This window comes from Triturus cristatus, chromosome 1_2, assembly GCF_964204655.1.
Source record: "Triturus cristatus chromosome 1_2, aTriCri1.1, whole genome shotgun sequence".
Classification (NCBI taxonomy): Eukaryota; Metazoa; Chordata; class Amphibia; order Caudata; family Salamandridae; genus Triturus; species Triturus cristatus.
Window position 1 is genome coordinate 841,156,375 of NC_140580.1, and position 17,861 is coordinate 841,174,235.

At 46.4% G+C, this 17,861-nt stretch overlaps 1 protein-coding gene across 3 annotated transcripts in view; it reads right to left on the reverse strand.

Annotated features, from left to right (window-relative positions):
* Nucleotides 1-17,861, reverse strand: part of ECE1 (endothelin converting enzyme 1) — a 398,159-nt gene that overhangs the window by 85,193 nt on the left and 295,105 nt on the right. For all 3 annotated transcript variants that reach the window (XM_085608988.1, XM_085608989.1, XM_085608987.1), the window contains 4 exons: nucleotides 12,247-12,389; nucleotides 9,961-10,075; nucleotides 3,509-3,619; nucleotides 2,128-2,226 (listed from right to left, as the gene is read on the reverse strand). In XM_085608988.1, coding sequence (XP_085465114.1) covers nucleotides 2,128-2,226; nucleotides 3,509-3,619; nucleotides 9,961-10,075; nucleotides 12,247-12,389 — 468 coding nt within the window. The remainder of the gene's footprint in view (nucleotides 1-2,127; nucleotides 2,227-3,508; nucleotides 3,620-9,960; nucleotides 10,076-12,246; nucleotides 12,390-17,861) is intronic.

Consider the following 17,861-nt stretch of genomic DNA (forward strand, 5'->3'; position numbering starts at 1 on the left):
GAACGATATGAATGTAGGATGAGGTGAGCGAAGAAATGTGAAGGTGGGAAGCTCAATGACGTTTAACAGGACAGCATCTCTCCAGGACATCCCCTTCTTTCCATAATATAACAGCATCAAGGATCCTCAACGACTGAAAATATAATCTTTTCAGTAGTGTGATCTAAGTTGTGTACTGAGAAGCGAAGAGGCTAACTTCTATTATGTAACAAGAAAACATTAAAAGGATTAATGGGAAAGAGTATACAATTCGCATGAACTGTTTGTTGTTAAGGGGAAACTCGAGTATGTGTATAATGTAACAGGAATGAGTTTGTTGTGAAGGAGCCAGTGTAAGGTGTACTACTGTGTTAAGACATAAGAATGTACTTTGAAGGGCTTGTGTCACTGTGTTTTGTTCTACAGTGTGCGGAAGGGGCTTTGAGTGGGAAGTGTCAATATCTGAGAAAAACCCTGTGATTTTGGGAAGAATGAGGGTCACTCTTACTGTGTGCGTGCCTCAGAGTTAACACTGAGTAAAAGAGGTCCTGCTTGCGAAGGGTGCACATCAGAAGTGCTGTATGATCCGCAGTGTTGCATTATGCCAGAACATGTTCAGAAGGACTGAAATCATCGAGGCCATGCACTACTTAAGGTAAGGCGGATTTGTATTTGAGAATTATGCTTCTCTTTTCAAACTTCATGTAACAAATTCATTATAAGACGAGTGATTCTTTTCAGAGGAGGCTCGTCAATGCATTGCGTGCTCATCTTTGCTATTGCACTGTAACAATGCTGGTGCCCGCTTCAAGGTGCATTTTCAATAGGGGATGAACGACTATTTTCAGAAAAATGGGTTTCATCGATGCCGTGCTTCTGTTTGTGCTGAATTACGCAAGGATGGACGATTTAGGAGATGAATGCAAATAAACATTGTGGTCTGCTTCTTTCTGCTACTCCTAATATGAGAGTATTGATTACTTTTAGATGTGTACGGTTCATCAGTGGTGTGTGCTCATAGGGTTATGTTACGTGCAAGGAATGACTTTCTTGCACAAGAAGGAACTTCTCCATGCAGTGTGTTTGTGATACGTACTGCATTATGCAAGGGGAGAGATTATATATATTAAATCAGAGACTGGTCGATTAGGTATCTCCATATTGGTGCATTGTGAGAGGAATCATTTTGCGCATCATCAATGTAGTATGGCTTTTGTTATTTTCTGTGGCAGGAATTTGTAAAGTGCAACTAATCCCCAGTAGTTCTAGTTTCTTTATTAGACACACACCATAATTTTGCAAAGAACAGGGCTTATCAATGAGGTGTGAACTGTTTCAATTGAATGACATCAGGGAAATTATCATACTGAAAATTACGGGACACACTGATCCTGCTGTCTGTTGCCAATTACTGTTACATTGTGTGAGAACAGATAGTTTATTTAGAATTTGGCACATCACTGCAGACGGCCCCACACTTCGGGTTGATCTGTACAGGAGTGATTATTTTTTTCAAACAGTCAGACTGACTGATGAGGAGTGCACTGTGTTCCCATTATTTTAAGTGAGGAGAATGAATGATCGATTTGTGCATTCCAAGGATCACCAGCCCTCTGTTTTACCTTGCGGCTCTTCTGCACACGGAGAGATTGTTTTTCAGAATTATGCATTTCATTACAGCCGTCTGCTTCACTTATGGTTTCATTATGCGAGACGAAGGATTGCTTCCAGAATTTTCACCTCAGTGCGGACTCCGTCAGTTTCATTATGTAAGAGGAGTAATTCTTTTCAGAAGGTCAGGTCTCATATTCCTTGAAGTTTCATCATGCAAGAGGGGCGAATCTCATCTATAACCCTCGCTCTGTTTTATAATGTGAAGGGGTGATTGTGTTGAACATAGCAATGCTCTTCGATGCGGTTGCCCTGCGAAAGGTCAAAGACTCAAAAAAATGGGGCTTCTGTTCCTAAGAAGGGAGACCAAGTTTCCTCAACAGGTGTGCCTAGACCAATGTCATGAAGACAGTCAACAAGACTGTCTCATGTTGCCCTCACACACCCCCCACGGGATGCCCTGAGAAAGTTACCTGTGAGATGCATGGATTTCATGGATTCTCCACTGGGTCACACAGTGTTAGTGTTGGGCCTTACCTTGTCCTTGGCTGCCCGCCGGGTCTCGTCGTCCATCCATACCAGGCCAGCCAGGCTTTCTTCGAAGGCCGTTCGGATCTCCTTGATCATGTTCTGAGCCTAGGTGAAGGGAAAAAACACAACCAAACAAAAAAAAAAAAACACAGGTGCGTGAGAATGATCAGGTCCTGGCAGGCAGAATACCACACTGCCCTCACCTGTTTTAGGCCCAAACAACCCCTACAGACAGGGGCAGCAGAAAGATGATATCTGCAGAAGAGACTGCTGTCCCAGCTCTTGCTGGCAGCACGCAGATCAACAACGTGTTGTGCCAAGAGTACCACGCGAGATCTGCTGAGCCAGGGAGTCAACCAGAGGCAGCTGCTGAGCTGCCAGAGATCCTCAAGCGCAACCCACCAGTCTTTTCAGGGCTCCGCCACCTCTAATGAGCACGCGGACGTGCTGGGCGCGCGCACTAACCTGCCCACATTTGTGCTCCCCCTTCTCGCATTAACTAAGCAAGGATACTTAAAAATGTATTTATTCCAAATATTTGAAATCTGGAATTAGAATTATAGGTCACCATGTCATGAAACACTAGGGGTGTATTTCTCTGGAGGGAAAGGATGGAAATATGGCCAGTTCTGGGAAGCCTAAACGGACAGAACCCAGGAAACTAATGGCACCGAAGGGTGAGCCTGCTGACACAGACCGCTGAGGGTACACAGCCAGGGCAACTGGACTGCAGGTGACCGGTTATCCATCATTAACTGTACAGCAAGTTACACCGAAAGAGGACAGTGAAACAGTGTTTGCGGCGCTGATGTGTAAAGAAGTGATTATAAAAACGAGAAACCCCAGTGCCCTGTGGTACTCGGCACTGCAATTAACAATGCTGCACTGCAAGAATGACATTAGTCCATGATGGCGCCATCGTGTTAGCCTCTTCAATGCGGGAGTATCTCGTGTTTCTCGTGGAAAGGTGGGATTTGTATTCCTGCCTAATTCTTTATAAAATCAGAACTACAAGCCCCACAATTAAATGCAAACGCCTGGACTGGATGACCTAGTCACGCATGGTGGAGCAGTTAACGTGAAATACAGGGTTCCTGACGCACGTGATGAGGGGAGGGATAGCTAGAGGATTTCACGCTGCGTCTGACGCTGCTGTGAGGTGAGATAATTGGATGACGAGGGTAGTCATTGACCTGTCTTGCTGATGCTGCCGTGAGGAGGTGTTACTGGCAGTTTGAGGGCTGTCAGTGCTTAATTATTTAAATAGCGCGGTCATACAACTAGGGTGTGTTCCTTGTGCAGTACAAGGTCAGGTGGCTGGAGTCCGACATAAGGAGTGTCTTGTGCTCAGCGTTACAGAAAGCAACTGCAGGGGGTCGGGACATACCGTACTCTTGCTGTCGTCAGCGAACGTGGCCTTCACGAACATGGCCCCGAGTGCAAAACCCAGATTACTGTCGGTGTCGCTGATGCAGAACTTCCAGCGGGGGAGGCAACTCTGTGAGGGTGAAATGGTCCGATTAACGATCACAACATGGGTATTGGATTAATGCATCACCCCCCAGGCACGCCCGCCCTCATTCTTCTTCCCCATTTGCCCCTTTAATTGCCACCTCCCTCTCCATCCCTCATGCACCATCATTGATTCCCACGGATTTTAAATCGCATCTTCCTCCTATAGCAACTGCCCATGATACACTGCGAAGAACGAAGCATGAGTTCCAGGGGCCCTATAATTTAGGAAGTTGCGCTGAACCAACCTCGTCGGACTGTCAGTAAATGATCCAACTACACGAAGATGGGGTAGTGAGCGAGTCCAAATTTAGAACGGCGAGGGGACAGAGAGCAGGCATATCCAGAGGGCATAGTGCCAATATTAGCAACACTCTCCCCATCCCCCCCACAGCAATATCCTGGAGAAATAAACAGACAAAACACCTTTTTTGTGAAGAAAATTGCTGCAAGTTTATTTGCATAATAAATATGCCAACATGGTGAGTTATCTTACAGGCGATCCCAGGGCAGGCAGCCCCTCGCCGCCTGCCCACCTGATGAGTCAAATTACACCGTGGCCATAGCCAATCAGTGTTTGCCAGATTTGGGGGAGGGCATAACCCCTCCCACCGGTGGACCGCCAGTCCACCCCATTACTCACACCCCCAGAAGTGGGCGGAGCGTTCCAGGCAACCCCTGGTTGCTCAGGTCCACAACCGCCCGTAGGACTAACGGAGCACCGTTGCTCCTCCAGGGTCCAACACGAGGACCTCCCTGGGGATATTTGGCCTTTGCACTCTTGTTGTGCTCATGCAGAGGGTACCCCTCTGCAACTTACGGCCTCTGGATCGCCCTGTAACTCCGCCTGCAACACAAAATAATAAGTTTGACAAACTCATCCCCCTCACCCCCTGCCTGTACGCTGGGTAAGTGGTAGGGAGGGAACTGCATCAGGAAAAGAGGGTGCCTAGTGGGTGGGAGAGGTATATGTCCCTCGCCCTCCCACTCCTGCCCGGAAGTGACACGGGCATGCAGACCCTTAGGGGGGTCGCAAACACTGGGCGGCTGCCTCGTGTGCCATCATGTGGCACTAAAGGGGGGCCACCCTCTTAGGAGGGTCCCCTTCGTGGACCTGGGACAGCCTGCAGAGAGGCAACTACCTCCTGCCTCCTCCCACCCGAAATTCAGAGAACAGAGAGAGAATACACCACCCTTCAGGGCCGTTTCTAGGTGTTTTGCCGCCACAAAACAGCTGCAATTTGAACCCAAGACACGTGTTTACCAAGTGGAGCCCGAGGGCTAAGAAACACTACATGGCTTGGAGGGGGCAGTGAGAGGAGGGGGTGAAGTTAACCTAAATCTGTACCAAATGATCGGAAACACTTGTTAAACACAAATGAAGGACCATCAAATATAAACTTTATGTAAGTGACATTAACTTTGAATTGTTTCATCCAGAAGTCCTAGCTGGGGAGCGCCATCAGATTAGGCGTGCCTGCTTCCTCTGGATCAGGCAGGTGCATTTTGTAGATCTGTCCACTTTAGCTGGCCCCCACTCCAAAATAGCGCCCGTGAGGATTACAGCTTTGAGCTGCCTGTGCCAGTGTTGGAGTGAACCCTGCTGTAATTTTCTGAACACCTTCGGAGTCACGTGGAAGGGCCTAAAGCGAGGCCAGATTTGTACCCAATACACGTTTACTTTTTGCAGTTTTATATAGGCAATCACGACCCAAAGGTATTGGAGCGCTTTACATGAGCTCCACCTATGTTACACAAGGACACATTCATTTTTGGTAGGCACGGGGAGGTTAAATGATTTGCCCAGAATCACAGGATGTTCAGCCGACGCGGAGGCTCGAACCTGGTTTCCCAGCTCCTATGTTGGCATCTCTGGCCCTTGCCCAACATTCTCTCCCCTTGGCACCAGGAGCAGGGCTGAAGGGGGTGGGGGGGGAGAAGAGATATTGTTCCAAAAAATAAAACTGATCAGAAGCACATTTTCAAGAGAACGCCTTTAAAAATAACATCATATTATTTACCACAGAAGCCCTAGGCGGCGCTAAGAAATGAAACATGTCTATAGTGCTTTCGTAGGACCGAGCACATCAGTCTTCTGAAGCATTGCACAGTTACTACTTACTAGAAAGGGCCTTTGGGGATGACAGCGTCGAGCTGGCGGTGGCCGTGGGAGGATGTCTAGTTCTGACTTGGACAGACATCCCTTCTTGCCAAGCCAATATCCTCAAGCCACTGCGGGAAGCGGTCCATGAGGATGCCTTTCCTGAGTGCCGGCTGGCTGCAATCAAAGGCAAAGATCCTTTCTTAATGGGAGATTGACCCCATCCAGCTCTGTGGAACGGATGACATGCAGAGCTAATGAAAGGCTCGGTGGACCTGACCAGGGCTTCCTGGGCCTGCCTGCCTCACATCTGCATCCACGTGTCGGGTGGGAGCGACAGGTGCTACTGAAGGAAGAACCGAGCTCCTAGTAACGCTCTCACTCCCTCTCTGAAATAACCGCTATCTGCCCTGCTAACGATTGGCATGAAAGGGCTGGCTTAACTCCACATAGTGTGCGTTATAAACACAGGCAGTGCAAACCTCCATTACCAGTTCAGACAATGGGAAAGTATTTTATGTGAGTATTTTATGTTTAAAAAGAAACCAGCATGACAAAAATTGGATGAGGCACTTCAAAGTTCCGAGTAACGTCTTCAACTGCAGTTCGGCATGGACGTTAATAGAAATATTTGTGCATTGCCCACAGCTGGCGACCTGAGGCTGTCCAAGCGCCTAGAGGCAGGCACTGGGAGGGAGGCGCTGCTAAAGGCCGGGGCCGCGGTTGGGCAGGTCTCGGCACCTTCTAACCCATGTACTTCCGAGAAGAGCGATGGATCCCGCTTGATGATGCCCCCACCCGCCCGTCTAGCTCCTCTGCTGCTCCTCAGGAACTCGAGGCGCCCTCCCCTGTGTTTAAGACAGGGGCACAGTGCTGTGAATGCGGCGTCCTTGGACAGGACTCTACTAAAGCTTGCCGGGCCTGCCAAGGGACCCCGACCTTCACGCACACATGTTTTTTGCTGCCCTCCACCTTTTGTCGCCCTAGGCAGCCGCCTAGTCTTGCCTAATGGTAGAAACGGCTCTGCCACCCTCCCCGCCCTCATGAGAGCACAGCAGGACCCAAATCACACACTTGCATCACAGTTTGAGGCCCGTAGGAGTCCTCAGTGGGAGACTCCAATTGCTTGTGAACAAGTGCCTGACTCCCCCACACCCAACACTCGGTGCTACCCCCACCACCCAACCCAGAGAGCAGAGCGTGCCACCCCCTTCCCAGGGAGCACTGAGACAGCCCCACCTTGACATCACAGAGGGAAACCACTGAATACCCATGAGCGCCAAGTGGCCTAGAAACTGATCCTCACACCACACTTCCGGGGGACAGGTGGCAAGAATTTCGACCAATTGGTCACCTCAGTTTGGTCACTCAAAATTTTTCACTGTGCTTTTTTCCTCCAGCTCCTTGTCAATCTCAGTTTAGGAAGGGGGCGAATGTGCTGAGCAAATCGGTGGTTACGGTATAGATATGGTAGAGTTAAGTAACAAGAATGCTGCAGTGCTACAGTACTACTCCGCTGCAATTAGATAACCAAATTATTCCATGAGGATACTTGACGTAATACAGTAAGAACAACCAACAAAGGCTTTCTCCAGGGAATGCTAATTATTAGCACTCTGATACAGTATGGCGCTGTGAATACAGCCCATTACAAACTTACCAAGATGTTCGTACTAGAACTACAAAGAAAAATAAGACTTCTTTTCAGGCAGGAAAAAAGGTGCTTAAAACAAGTTATTCATAAAATCATAAGGTACTAGTAATTTCAGGGCTCGAAATACAACTAGAAGATATAATAAAAGGCCCCTGGGTCTAGTACAATAATAACGTGTTGGGGTATCCCTTTCTTAGGACGAGTCCCCTCACCCACCCAAAGGTGGCATGCTTCATTCAAGATAAGTAGCTATAAACAGTAGACCAGTCGCTGCCCACACATAATAGAAATACCCAGAGCATAGTATTATAGCGCAACAAACCCACATGACAATGGCTTGCACTGCCATGGGTTCAATAGGGGTAGGAGAGTTGGGAGGGGTAGTTAGATGAGTTTTAGAAATAATGTTAATAAACTTGCATATGTACCTAGCCATCTTGTTACACTGCCAGGCGAACCATTTCTTCAATGTATGATATGAACACGATTGCTTTGCTTCAGCTAATCAAATCCTGGACTCAAGTATAAATGCAATTGTACTACATACCACTGTAATATATACACTATGGACTTGTGTCTGCATAAGATCTACTGTTTGTACAATATTCAAAATTGGAAAACCCAATAAAATGTTAAAAAAAAAAAAAAAAGAAGAAGGTGGCATGCTTCATCATAGGGGATCTCCTAGCACTTCAAACCTAGTCGTAGTGCGGGCTACAACACCCTCTCTGAGAGGGTGTAGCCTAGGAATGTTTTAGTAGAGATACTAAACCTCTAGATGAGCAGGGTATGGGGAAGGGGGTAAGTGAACAAGCGAAAGTGACAAACTAACTCTACAATATGCTAAGCAATTTTAATGATGCATTCGTTGTCTAGGATTAAAAGTAAAGTAACTAAGACAGAGGGGAATTCAATCTTTCAAAATGGAGACCTCTCCATACCATGCTCATCTAGAGGTTTAGTCCTAAGAAAGGGATACGCCAACACTTTATTATTGTACTAGACCCAGGGGCCTTCAATTGTGTCTTCTAGTTGTATAGTGGGGAATCGGCCCCTGTCTTTAAAAAATTCCTCTGGCCCTCTTTTTGTGTGAATTATTTACTCGAAATACAACTATCAATATTTTTATTGGTCTTTATTACTTGCTTTTTGAACAAATATCAGGTTAACTCCACAAACTTGAGAATGCATGGGACCTCAACTTAAGGAAGACCATACCCACAAATGCGGGGCTTCTGAACCACATAGATGCAGAAGCTGAGCAACTCCAAGGGTTGAAGCTTCAGCTGCTTAGTTTCCATCTGGAAAAATAATGGCCAAAAATGGCTAGGCAACAAACCCGGACTCCAAAACAACCAGGAGCGTGCCCCAATGAATTCACTGGAGCACTTCAGGGCTGTTCTGAGTTTGGGATTCAAGTCATTGGCGACCAGGAATTTGGGCACCAGTATTTGGTTCAGAACACCGTTCACTGGAATTCAATGAGCTGTTGTGTTTGGTGGGGGGTAGATGTCATAGTGGGCCAGCACTAATGTGGGATACCTAAACTTGGAGGCCCGCAGCATAAGAACTACCAGTTGTGGTCTGAATATAATTGGCAACCACAGGAGAATCCATTTATCTCAAGGGCTTCCCAGTTCTCAAAGTGGACTGACTTTAGGGTTATGCATGGTCTCCACTGCCACTTTAAACGTGAATATCCCTAGAACAATATAGGCAAGAAAGAGTATGTGATAGCAGCTTCCATCACCCACTAGGTTGAACAGGTTTTGGGAGGTGGTGTTGGAAGGTGTAAATGGCGGCCGGGATTACCAGATGGTGTCCAAATGGAAAACACACAAGCAAAACAAACACACAATCAAAACAAAACCAACAGTAGTACCCTTCTAAAGGGGGCCCAGGACTATTGATTCGTTGCCACCAGGACCAGCCAATGCATAACGTGGGCGGAGGGGACAGTAGCCATACTTAGTTACAATGCATACAAACCTCTGATGCGCTCCCATCATTACAACACAACTTTCATAACAGCACTGAAAAAATAGAATACCCCCACTGGGCTCTCACTGAATGCAGAGATTGAAGGAGAAAAAGCAAATGGCAGGAGGACAGATGTTTGAAAAGTTTTGTACAGAACTTTAGGAAAGAGTCTAGAAATACTAATTACAGCTGGATTAGCTGATGATGCTCTGTCCTGACCTGCTGATTAGTAAAATAGAGATATTGCATTCAAATTACAAATACAAAGCCGACTGAAAAGGCAGTTCGTCGAGGAATTATCAAAGATCTAAGCCTATTGCAATAAGCTCAGAAGATTAGTCATTGAGCAAGCAGGCACTCCCTTCAATCTGCAGTGTCATTTTTCCAAACAGAAGAAAGTTTAAAACAAAAAACAAGAAAATACAAAAAAAACAAAGGAAAAAAGCATTATCATGTGTCCAAGTCCCAATTAATATGAAAGATCTGCAGATCAACTCTCCACATTGGTTTACAGCAGAGATAGCACTACAGTATGACAAATCATAAAGAAGCATTCAAAAGGATTTGTGCTGTTATTGGGTCAGAACCATACCTTTTTGGTCCCGTACATGGCTTGCAAGAACTTCTCCTCTGCGTCCTGGAAACGCTGATCCAGGAAGGCCGATGCCTTGCGCACGACGTTCCACATCATGTAGTTGTTGAGGAGACTGCTCAGGAGAAGACAGGGAGAGAATTGTTGGTGCGCTCTGTCTAAACATTCCTCTTGGGCAGCAGCCATGGAGAACAGTCTCCATCTGTGATGGCACAAAAGTTACAGAACTCTTGTGGCCAGTCGAGCAGACCGTATGCTGTAGGGGAGCTCCTTCGTGGACTGCAGTAATCACCAGGTGAACCTACCCATTGCAAGTATCTCCCAGTCTTCAGTTACTGAGTCTCCCTCTACTTCAGAGACGTCCGAGCCAAGTTAGCGCAGGTGAATGGAATAGCAAGGCTCAGGAACAGCATCCCAACACACACAAACTAGCTTTTTGTGCTGCATTTACAACTAGAAAACTAATTCCTAGGTAAAACAGAATCTGAAGCCCACCCTCACTCCTCTGCCCACTTTCCTGAGGTCAGCAAGTGAACTAGACACTCTAGCAGCTCACATGAAAGGAAGCGCAACAGATTGAGGCAGGGATCTGTCGAACATTTGTACAACAAAAGCTTGGAAAACTCTACATTACATTTGTAAAAAAAACGCTTTTAAAATGGTCAGTTACACAAACTTGGATCCCCAGGAAGTAACCAACACAAATCCAGTCTTCTATCCACCCTCTGACTGACCCCAAGCCCACTGTTCTGAATGGGTCTGCAGCAGCAGGTACAATGGCAGACCGCCTGTACCATCCAGCCTCGACCGCTTAACAGTGTTGTACAACTCTGAGGTCTCTTGTTGTAATGGCCATTGTACAGACCTAATGAAGAGCCATCATGTTTTAGTGGCTTCATCAGTTCTGCAAGCCATATATCCAAGTCAACAACAATAAAGCAGTGTCTCAACTGGTATATCAAGCAGGGGGACTGTTCAAAAACGTGCATCAATCACATAGCACAGGAAAGGGACAAGGGAGACCAAGTAAGAGTGGAAAGGTTGTTATTTGCATATAGAAGCACAAAAAACAACTACATTGCAGTAACCATAACAACCAGATGTGCACTGGGAGTGTTGTAGTCAGTAAACGGCGCAGTGACGCAAGTGATCAGAAAACAACGTGAGGCGGCGAAAAAATAATAACCAGTGGGGGTCAAACAAAAGTATTTACAATCACAAACATAATTTCATTATTTGTGAATGACCCTTTGGTTGCCGCAAATGGTGTCAACGACGTTTAGACCTCTCTAACTCGAGGTCATCATCAGGACGATGGTTACACGATTCAAATAAGTGCTCTGGTGGCGCTTGGTGGGGAAGGGGGAAGGAAGAATCCAGAAGGTGATTTCTACTCGTCTGGAGTCGTGGTAAGGCGTGACTTGAGGCAGCGTCCAATGGCTAGGATGCGGTCAGTTGTGGAAGGTCCAACATCTGACGCTTTATTCATCCCACTCACCCTCCGGACTAATTCCGGCACCCTGGTCCACAACTCCCCTGATCGCGACTAACCGCCAGACTCAACCACCCACAGCCATTTGAATAACTCCTCAGAGCGATGCCCAGCTATCCGCACGCTCTTCCCCTTGACGTTGGACCTTCCACAACTGACCGCATCCCAGCCATTGAACGCTGCCTCAAGTCACGCCTTACCGCAGCTCCAGATGAGTAGGAATCACCTTCTGGATTCTTCCTTCCCCACCAAGCGCCACCAGAGCACCTATTTGAATCATGTAACCATTGTCCTGATGATGACCTCGAGTTAGAGAGGTCAAAACGCCGTTGACACCATTTACGGCAACCAAAGGGTCATTCACAAATAATGAAATTATGTTTGTGATTGTAAATACTTTTGTTTGACCCCCACTGATTATTATTTTTTTGCCGCCTCACGTTGTTTTCTAATCACTTGCGTCACTGCGCCGTTTACTCACTACAACACTCCCAGTGCACATCTGGTTGCTATGGTTACTGCAATTTAGTTGTATTTTGTGCTTCTATATGCAAACAACCTTTCCACTCTTACTTGGTCTCCCTTGTCCCTTTCCTGTGCTATGTGATTGATACATGTTTTTGAACAGTCCCCCTCCTTGATATACCAGTTGAGACACTGTTTTATTGTTGTAATACTTACCCGGTCTCAGCTGGGTTAACGGGTTTACTCCAGTTTGTTTTCTTACGTATCCAAGTCAAGGCATCCCTTCAGCTCTTCTCCCATGACAATCTAGCTTTACCAACCCCACTCACCTTTTTTCTGTAGCATTGATGAGTTCCGAGACCTGCACCAGATATTCTTTGGCGTACACCACAACTGGCTCAGACTCGTTAATCTCCACAGGGCTAAAGACTGTCTTGAGGAAGGGCATCCAGTCTATGGCTGGCGCCAACGTCTGAAAGAGAAAGAAGGAAAACGTCATTCTTCTCCACAATGCGGTCCACTTAGTGGGGACATGTATACCGACTGGGGAAGTATCCCTCCGAGTTGCACCAGTGTGAGGTGCAACCAGAGTGTTGACAAACATTGAAGCGAATACCATCAAAACAATCAGACCTCTTCACTTCCTGAGCACATGGCCTGCAAACCACCTAAAGTAAAGAATACGAGGCGCAGGTATCCTCTGCACCACTGGAATGAAGGTGCCTTTGGCAATTGGGGGAGGGGGGGGGGAGGGGGGAATTGAGGGGGGTACAGAAAGCATGCTTAACCACCAATTTACCTCAGTGTTGAAAATGCATTAACGCAAAATAGAAAGCACCCAGACGGGCTCTGTGTTGATTTAGAAGTAATCAAACCACTAAGTTAACAAAGTTATTAAAATCTATACGTCCAGGCAGGGTCGTCTCTGCAGTACTCCCCAGCAAAGTGCACCTGCCCCCAATGTGTTCCTCTCTGGTGACAAACTGCTGTGCATGACCTGTGACGTTGCACTAATCTCTGCCCATTTAATTCAAGAGTACCTCTTGCTCAGGAAGAGCCTTAGAATGTGTTTATAGTGCACTGGTTTTTGAATGGGTTAATCCAAAGCACAAACTTCATTCCATGCAAAGCATGTTGGGCGACTGCAGGAGGGGAATCAGCAGACTGTGTTCAAAATGTGTCACGATACTGCAAACACGGTGCCCCAGACTCTGCAAGCAAGGCATGGTGGGAAAGTAAGTGAGGAGTGACTAAAGAAGGCGTGACTTGATAGGAGAAGACTGTCTTGGGAGAGACTTGGAGCACCCTATGTGTGGTCTCTTCAATTCCTTAAGCCAGAGACTTGCAAAGGTGCACAGGGGAATGAGACGTGGCAAGAAACGGCAAGCGAGCTGCTCTGATAACTATGCTAGGACCGAGTGAGCAATGTTTGTCTGATGGGAGTAGCAAGGGCTGTGGGAGGGGGGTGACACACACCAGTGTGGTACCCAGTGAGATGGAGCAAGGCACTCTAATGGACTAAGAACTGTATATTCTGGAGCTTGTGGTAGGGGAGCAGGATAGTTATTTTCCATGCAGTTACTTCACTTGCTCAATACAGTCTCCTGATTAAAATATTTTATTGTAAAAAAGAAATTATGCTTGTTGCAACATATCATGACCGAGATCTAAAAAAACACACAAAAAAAATGCACCATTATAAAGAGAGCAAGTTACAGAGGTAAAGTAGGACCCCAACATGCAAGATCGGTCAAGAGCAAGTTACAGCGACTGCATCATTAACTAAGACTGTCCTGGGCACTTTACTGAGGTACATCAGAAGAGACCAGAGACATTAGATCAACACTCCATCTGATCCTAAGGGGCTTTTTATAAGAAGTATTACTTTTATTCTACCTGTGCTCCGTATGTCGGTAGGCAGCAAGATTTGCACGCCTGCCAAGTTACTGTCCATCATGAAGGTTCCTTCAAACCTGCTTTTACTCCTTTTGACGTAAAGTCTCTTAGGAGCACGATGGATGGATTTCTTTTTAACCACGACTGAAGGCAGCCAACATCCAACATCGGGATCCCATAACATCGTTGTACTTCAATTTCCTCTCACTGGGCATCTGTTGAAATTGTGTTTTTATGCCAGTTACTCCCAAATGCAGGATGGCGCCAGAGATCTCAAAATAATGCTGCAGTTTTCTGCTTTAAATATGGAATCTGTCAAAATGGAGCAGAGTCTACAGTCTCCATGTTCAGCTCCTCAGGAAGCAATGAAACCATTAACTCCAGCGGATCAAGACATCTGGCATCACAAGGAGCCCTGGTAATCCAAATTGTTTTGACGTAAATCTATGTTCTAGACATCATGCCTGCTCTGCAGCTGCCTAGCCGCTATGAATGCGATGCATTTCTGCTTTCATCCTCGTTTAAAACTCAGCACGTGAAGCATCACTAGGACATCCATGTCTCCACCTACATGTAGCACCAGCCTCAACATGGTCTCATCCATTTTTAGGTCTGGAGTTAGCCAAGACATTTCGGTTTTACAAAAAATATTTTTGCATTATACTTATGGAGGATTTCAGTCAGCCTTCCTCATCCGCTGATCTGTTATTGTGTCCTTCACATTTTTCTTCTGCCTGCTGCCGCATACAGTACATGGTGTCAGTCAGTTCACTTCAACCCCTGACCAACCGGTTTATTTGTAAATCTCGTTCCTGCCATTTATCCAAATAAATGTCCACAGTTGCATCACACATGGCATTTTCTGTCGAAGTAAAGCTAGATTCCTTTAATATCACACTTAACACCATTGTGCTGATCACCTAAAACATTTTACGCATATCGTATAGAATAAAAGTTCATAACTTTACACACTTAAGTGGTTAAGGACGGCTTTTCTCGCTACTGACTAAGCAGATTGTCTTGAAGGTTAACTGCATGGACCAGGTGTTAACTGCTCGTCACCCTCAGGCATGTGCCGCTCGCTCGACAATCATTGGGACTATTATCACATCAACATTAACACAGGTACAGACAGGGCTGGCTCTAGGATTTTTAGGGGCCCGGGCAGAAAAGGAATGTGCGGGGGGGGGGGGCTCTAAATTGCATAGATGTGACAGATTCAGGGCTGTTTTGTTTACATCTGAATAGATGCCCCTGCTCGTGAAGCTGCAGCCCTTCCCTTTCAGCCACCTACAAGCACCTCCTAACATCTCATCAAGGGCTGAAGGTGATAGGTTGCTTATCACCAGAGAGCTAAGCAGCAGGGCAAGTGCCATTCCGGTGCGCGTGTGCGTGCGCGCGGGTGTGTGTGTTTGGGGGGGGGGGGGGGGGGATGAGGCCTAATTGCCGGGCAAACGTGAGGAATGTGTCTTCTTGCAACTGGGAATGTCCGCCCCCACCCTCGGTACACCATAGCAGTGAGTGCAGGGGAGAGGGGCCTCCTAAGGTGGCGCACTTGCAAGGCGACAACTTTCATGCCCTGGTCTGACTGTCGCATTGGTGCGGGCCCCAAGTTGACCACAGGGCCCTGGGCGGCTGCCCACACTGCCCATGCCTAGCGCCAGCCTTGGTACAGACGTTCAATGATCCGGTTCCAAATCTTCTGAATCCTCGGACTGAAGAACAAAATTATGGAGAACATTTCCCCAAAGTTTGGCTATTGGATGCTTCTGCACACCTCTAGATTCCTCCCTTCTAAGGGCCTCTTCTTTAACCCGAGCCAACTGCTCTCTGATGTAAGAGGAACCCACCCTCCCGTGGACGTGCAGCAGGTCATAGTCTTATCCTTGCTGGGGCTAGGTCTCATCATCTTTAGTATTTTATAGATGCAGGTAACCAATTTGCGACCAGCCTCTATTGTAAATGGGACTTGTAGGCGATCGAGTCGTAGGAGTTCTTATACAATCACGACCCAGAAGCCCTAAAACACTCACATCACAGCTTCATAAGTTAAAAACTGACCAGGTGGGAAACCATACTCTTAAGGCAGTGTCTTCACGGGGATAATCTTCCCAGCCAAGTACCAATGCTCAAATTAATATTCCCACCTCAGGCCATTGTCTCATTTGTTTAGCGGCAAAGAAATTCTCCCCATAATGGCGCCCAACTAACGGCATGGCCTGGGCATACAATTGGCAACTTGATTTTTTTTTTTTAATTCAGTGCGCCCAGCATTTCATTGCAGTGTTATGGAACATATTCGGACCCACTTCCCCATCACTTCCTCCAAAACAGTGCCATGAAAGCTGCCTGACTGTGCTTCTTGCCCAGGCGACCAATCTCATCCCTGCAGTTACCACCCAGGGATCTAGCTCTCCACTACAGCTGTACTGTTAGATAATGCAATTCGTAATCTGGGGCACATACAATGCCCCAGTTATAGGCCTCTGAAGTATTTCTAGGGAAACAGTCTTTGGCCATTCCATAGTAAGTCCCTAATGTGAGAATCTACCTATTTATAATGAAAAAGAGAAATCCGGGAAGAATAATCATTTGGTTAAGGACCCGTCTCACCATAATGGGAAACCTAAGGGATCTCCATAAGCCACATTTCCCTTCAGTGACCTCAAAGTGATGCCTTAGTTCCCTTGCCCGAGGTTCTCCACATTATGATAAACAGTTACCACCAAGTATTTGAAGGTATGTGGAGCCCATGTCATATGTGGAGCCCATGTCATTCCACAGTTTACCAAAACCAGGTAACTGTCATATGGATTGAAAGGGAATACACATGTTTTGGACCAATTAGTGGTAAGGCCCAAAGTTTTTCCAAATTCTACTAGAAGATATAATGTTGGTGCAAGGCCCACCACACCATTTTTAGTTCTCGTCTAGGCAGCGATTGCGCTGTCTCTTCGAGACATGCTGTAATCCGGATATGGGCATAAAGCTACTCCCACTTTACGCCCATCTTTTTAATTGGCTCCTGTCCCTTGTAAATAGTGGCTTTTCATTGGTCAATAGGCTTGGTAGTCCCTGCTTAGTACCGCATCGTCTATTTTTGTAACCTCCCATGAGGACACCCCCTGTTACATGTGTTGTTACTCCCTAGGTGTCCATTATTACAGCATCAAGGCACTATTTTATTAAAAGGCTTCAGGCAGGACATACACTTGGTCCTAAGCTAGGCTGGCATCGGTTACTTCGCTCACTAGAACATTTCACATTTATATGAGAGTCTATAAATTTCCCTTCATCAGCCCCACAGAGTACAACCCAATCCGAAATTAATGTAATAATTATTTTGTCAAATTTCAAAACTAATAATTGTATATATGGACATAGCTATTTGAATGTACTCGTAGTACTGTCTTGCATCCAATGCATTATGGGTAGAGTGGATTTACCATATCTTCTGCAGGGTGCAGTACTATATGTGACCTGAAGAGTTCCCCATTTGGCCACATATGGTACTGAACCCTGCAACATGGCTAGGTAAAAAACATTGCCACTTATAATGCCAATACCTCCAACTTTGTAGGCATGCAGTGCCTTGCCCACTAGGGACCTCTAGTAGCAGCTTGCGGTACTGCACCTAGACATGCAGTGCTGGTGCCTTGCTCACTTGGGTCCTCTAGGAGCAGCTTGCGGTACTGCACTGAGACATACAATGCTGGCTCCTGGCTCACTACGCAAGCATTTGCAATGCACTAGGTCTCGCACTACTGAAAGTATGAGCTACTGGCATTGCATTATTATTTGCAACGCCAATACCGCAAACTGTCAGTAATGCGAGACCTATTGCATTGCAAATGTTTGTTTGAATATACAGGTCATCCACATACAGTGAAATGATGTTAACTCGCTCTCCCCAAAGGTATGACTCTCATATGCTCCTCAACCTATTACCACTGTGACAAAGGGCTCACTTGCAAGGTAAAAAAAAATGGAGATTGTGCACATTCAGGTCTCATTCCCTTAAAGAGGTGGTATGGTCTAGAAATACAAC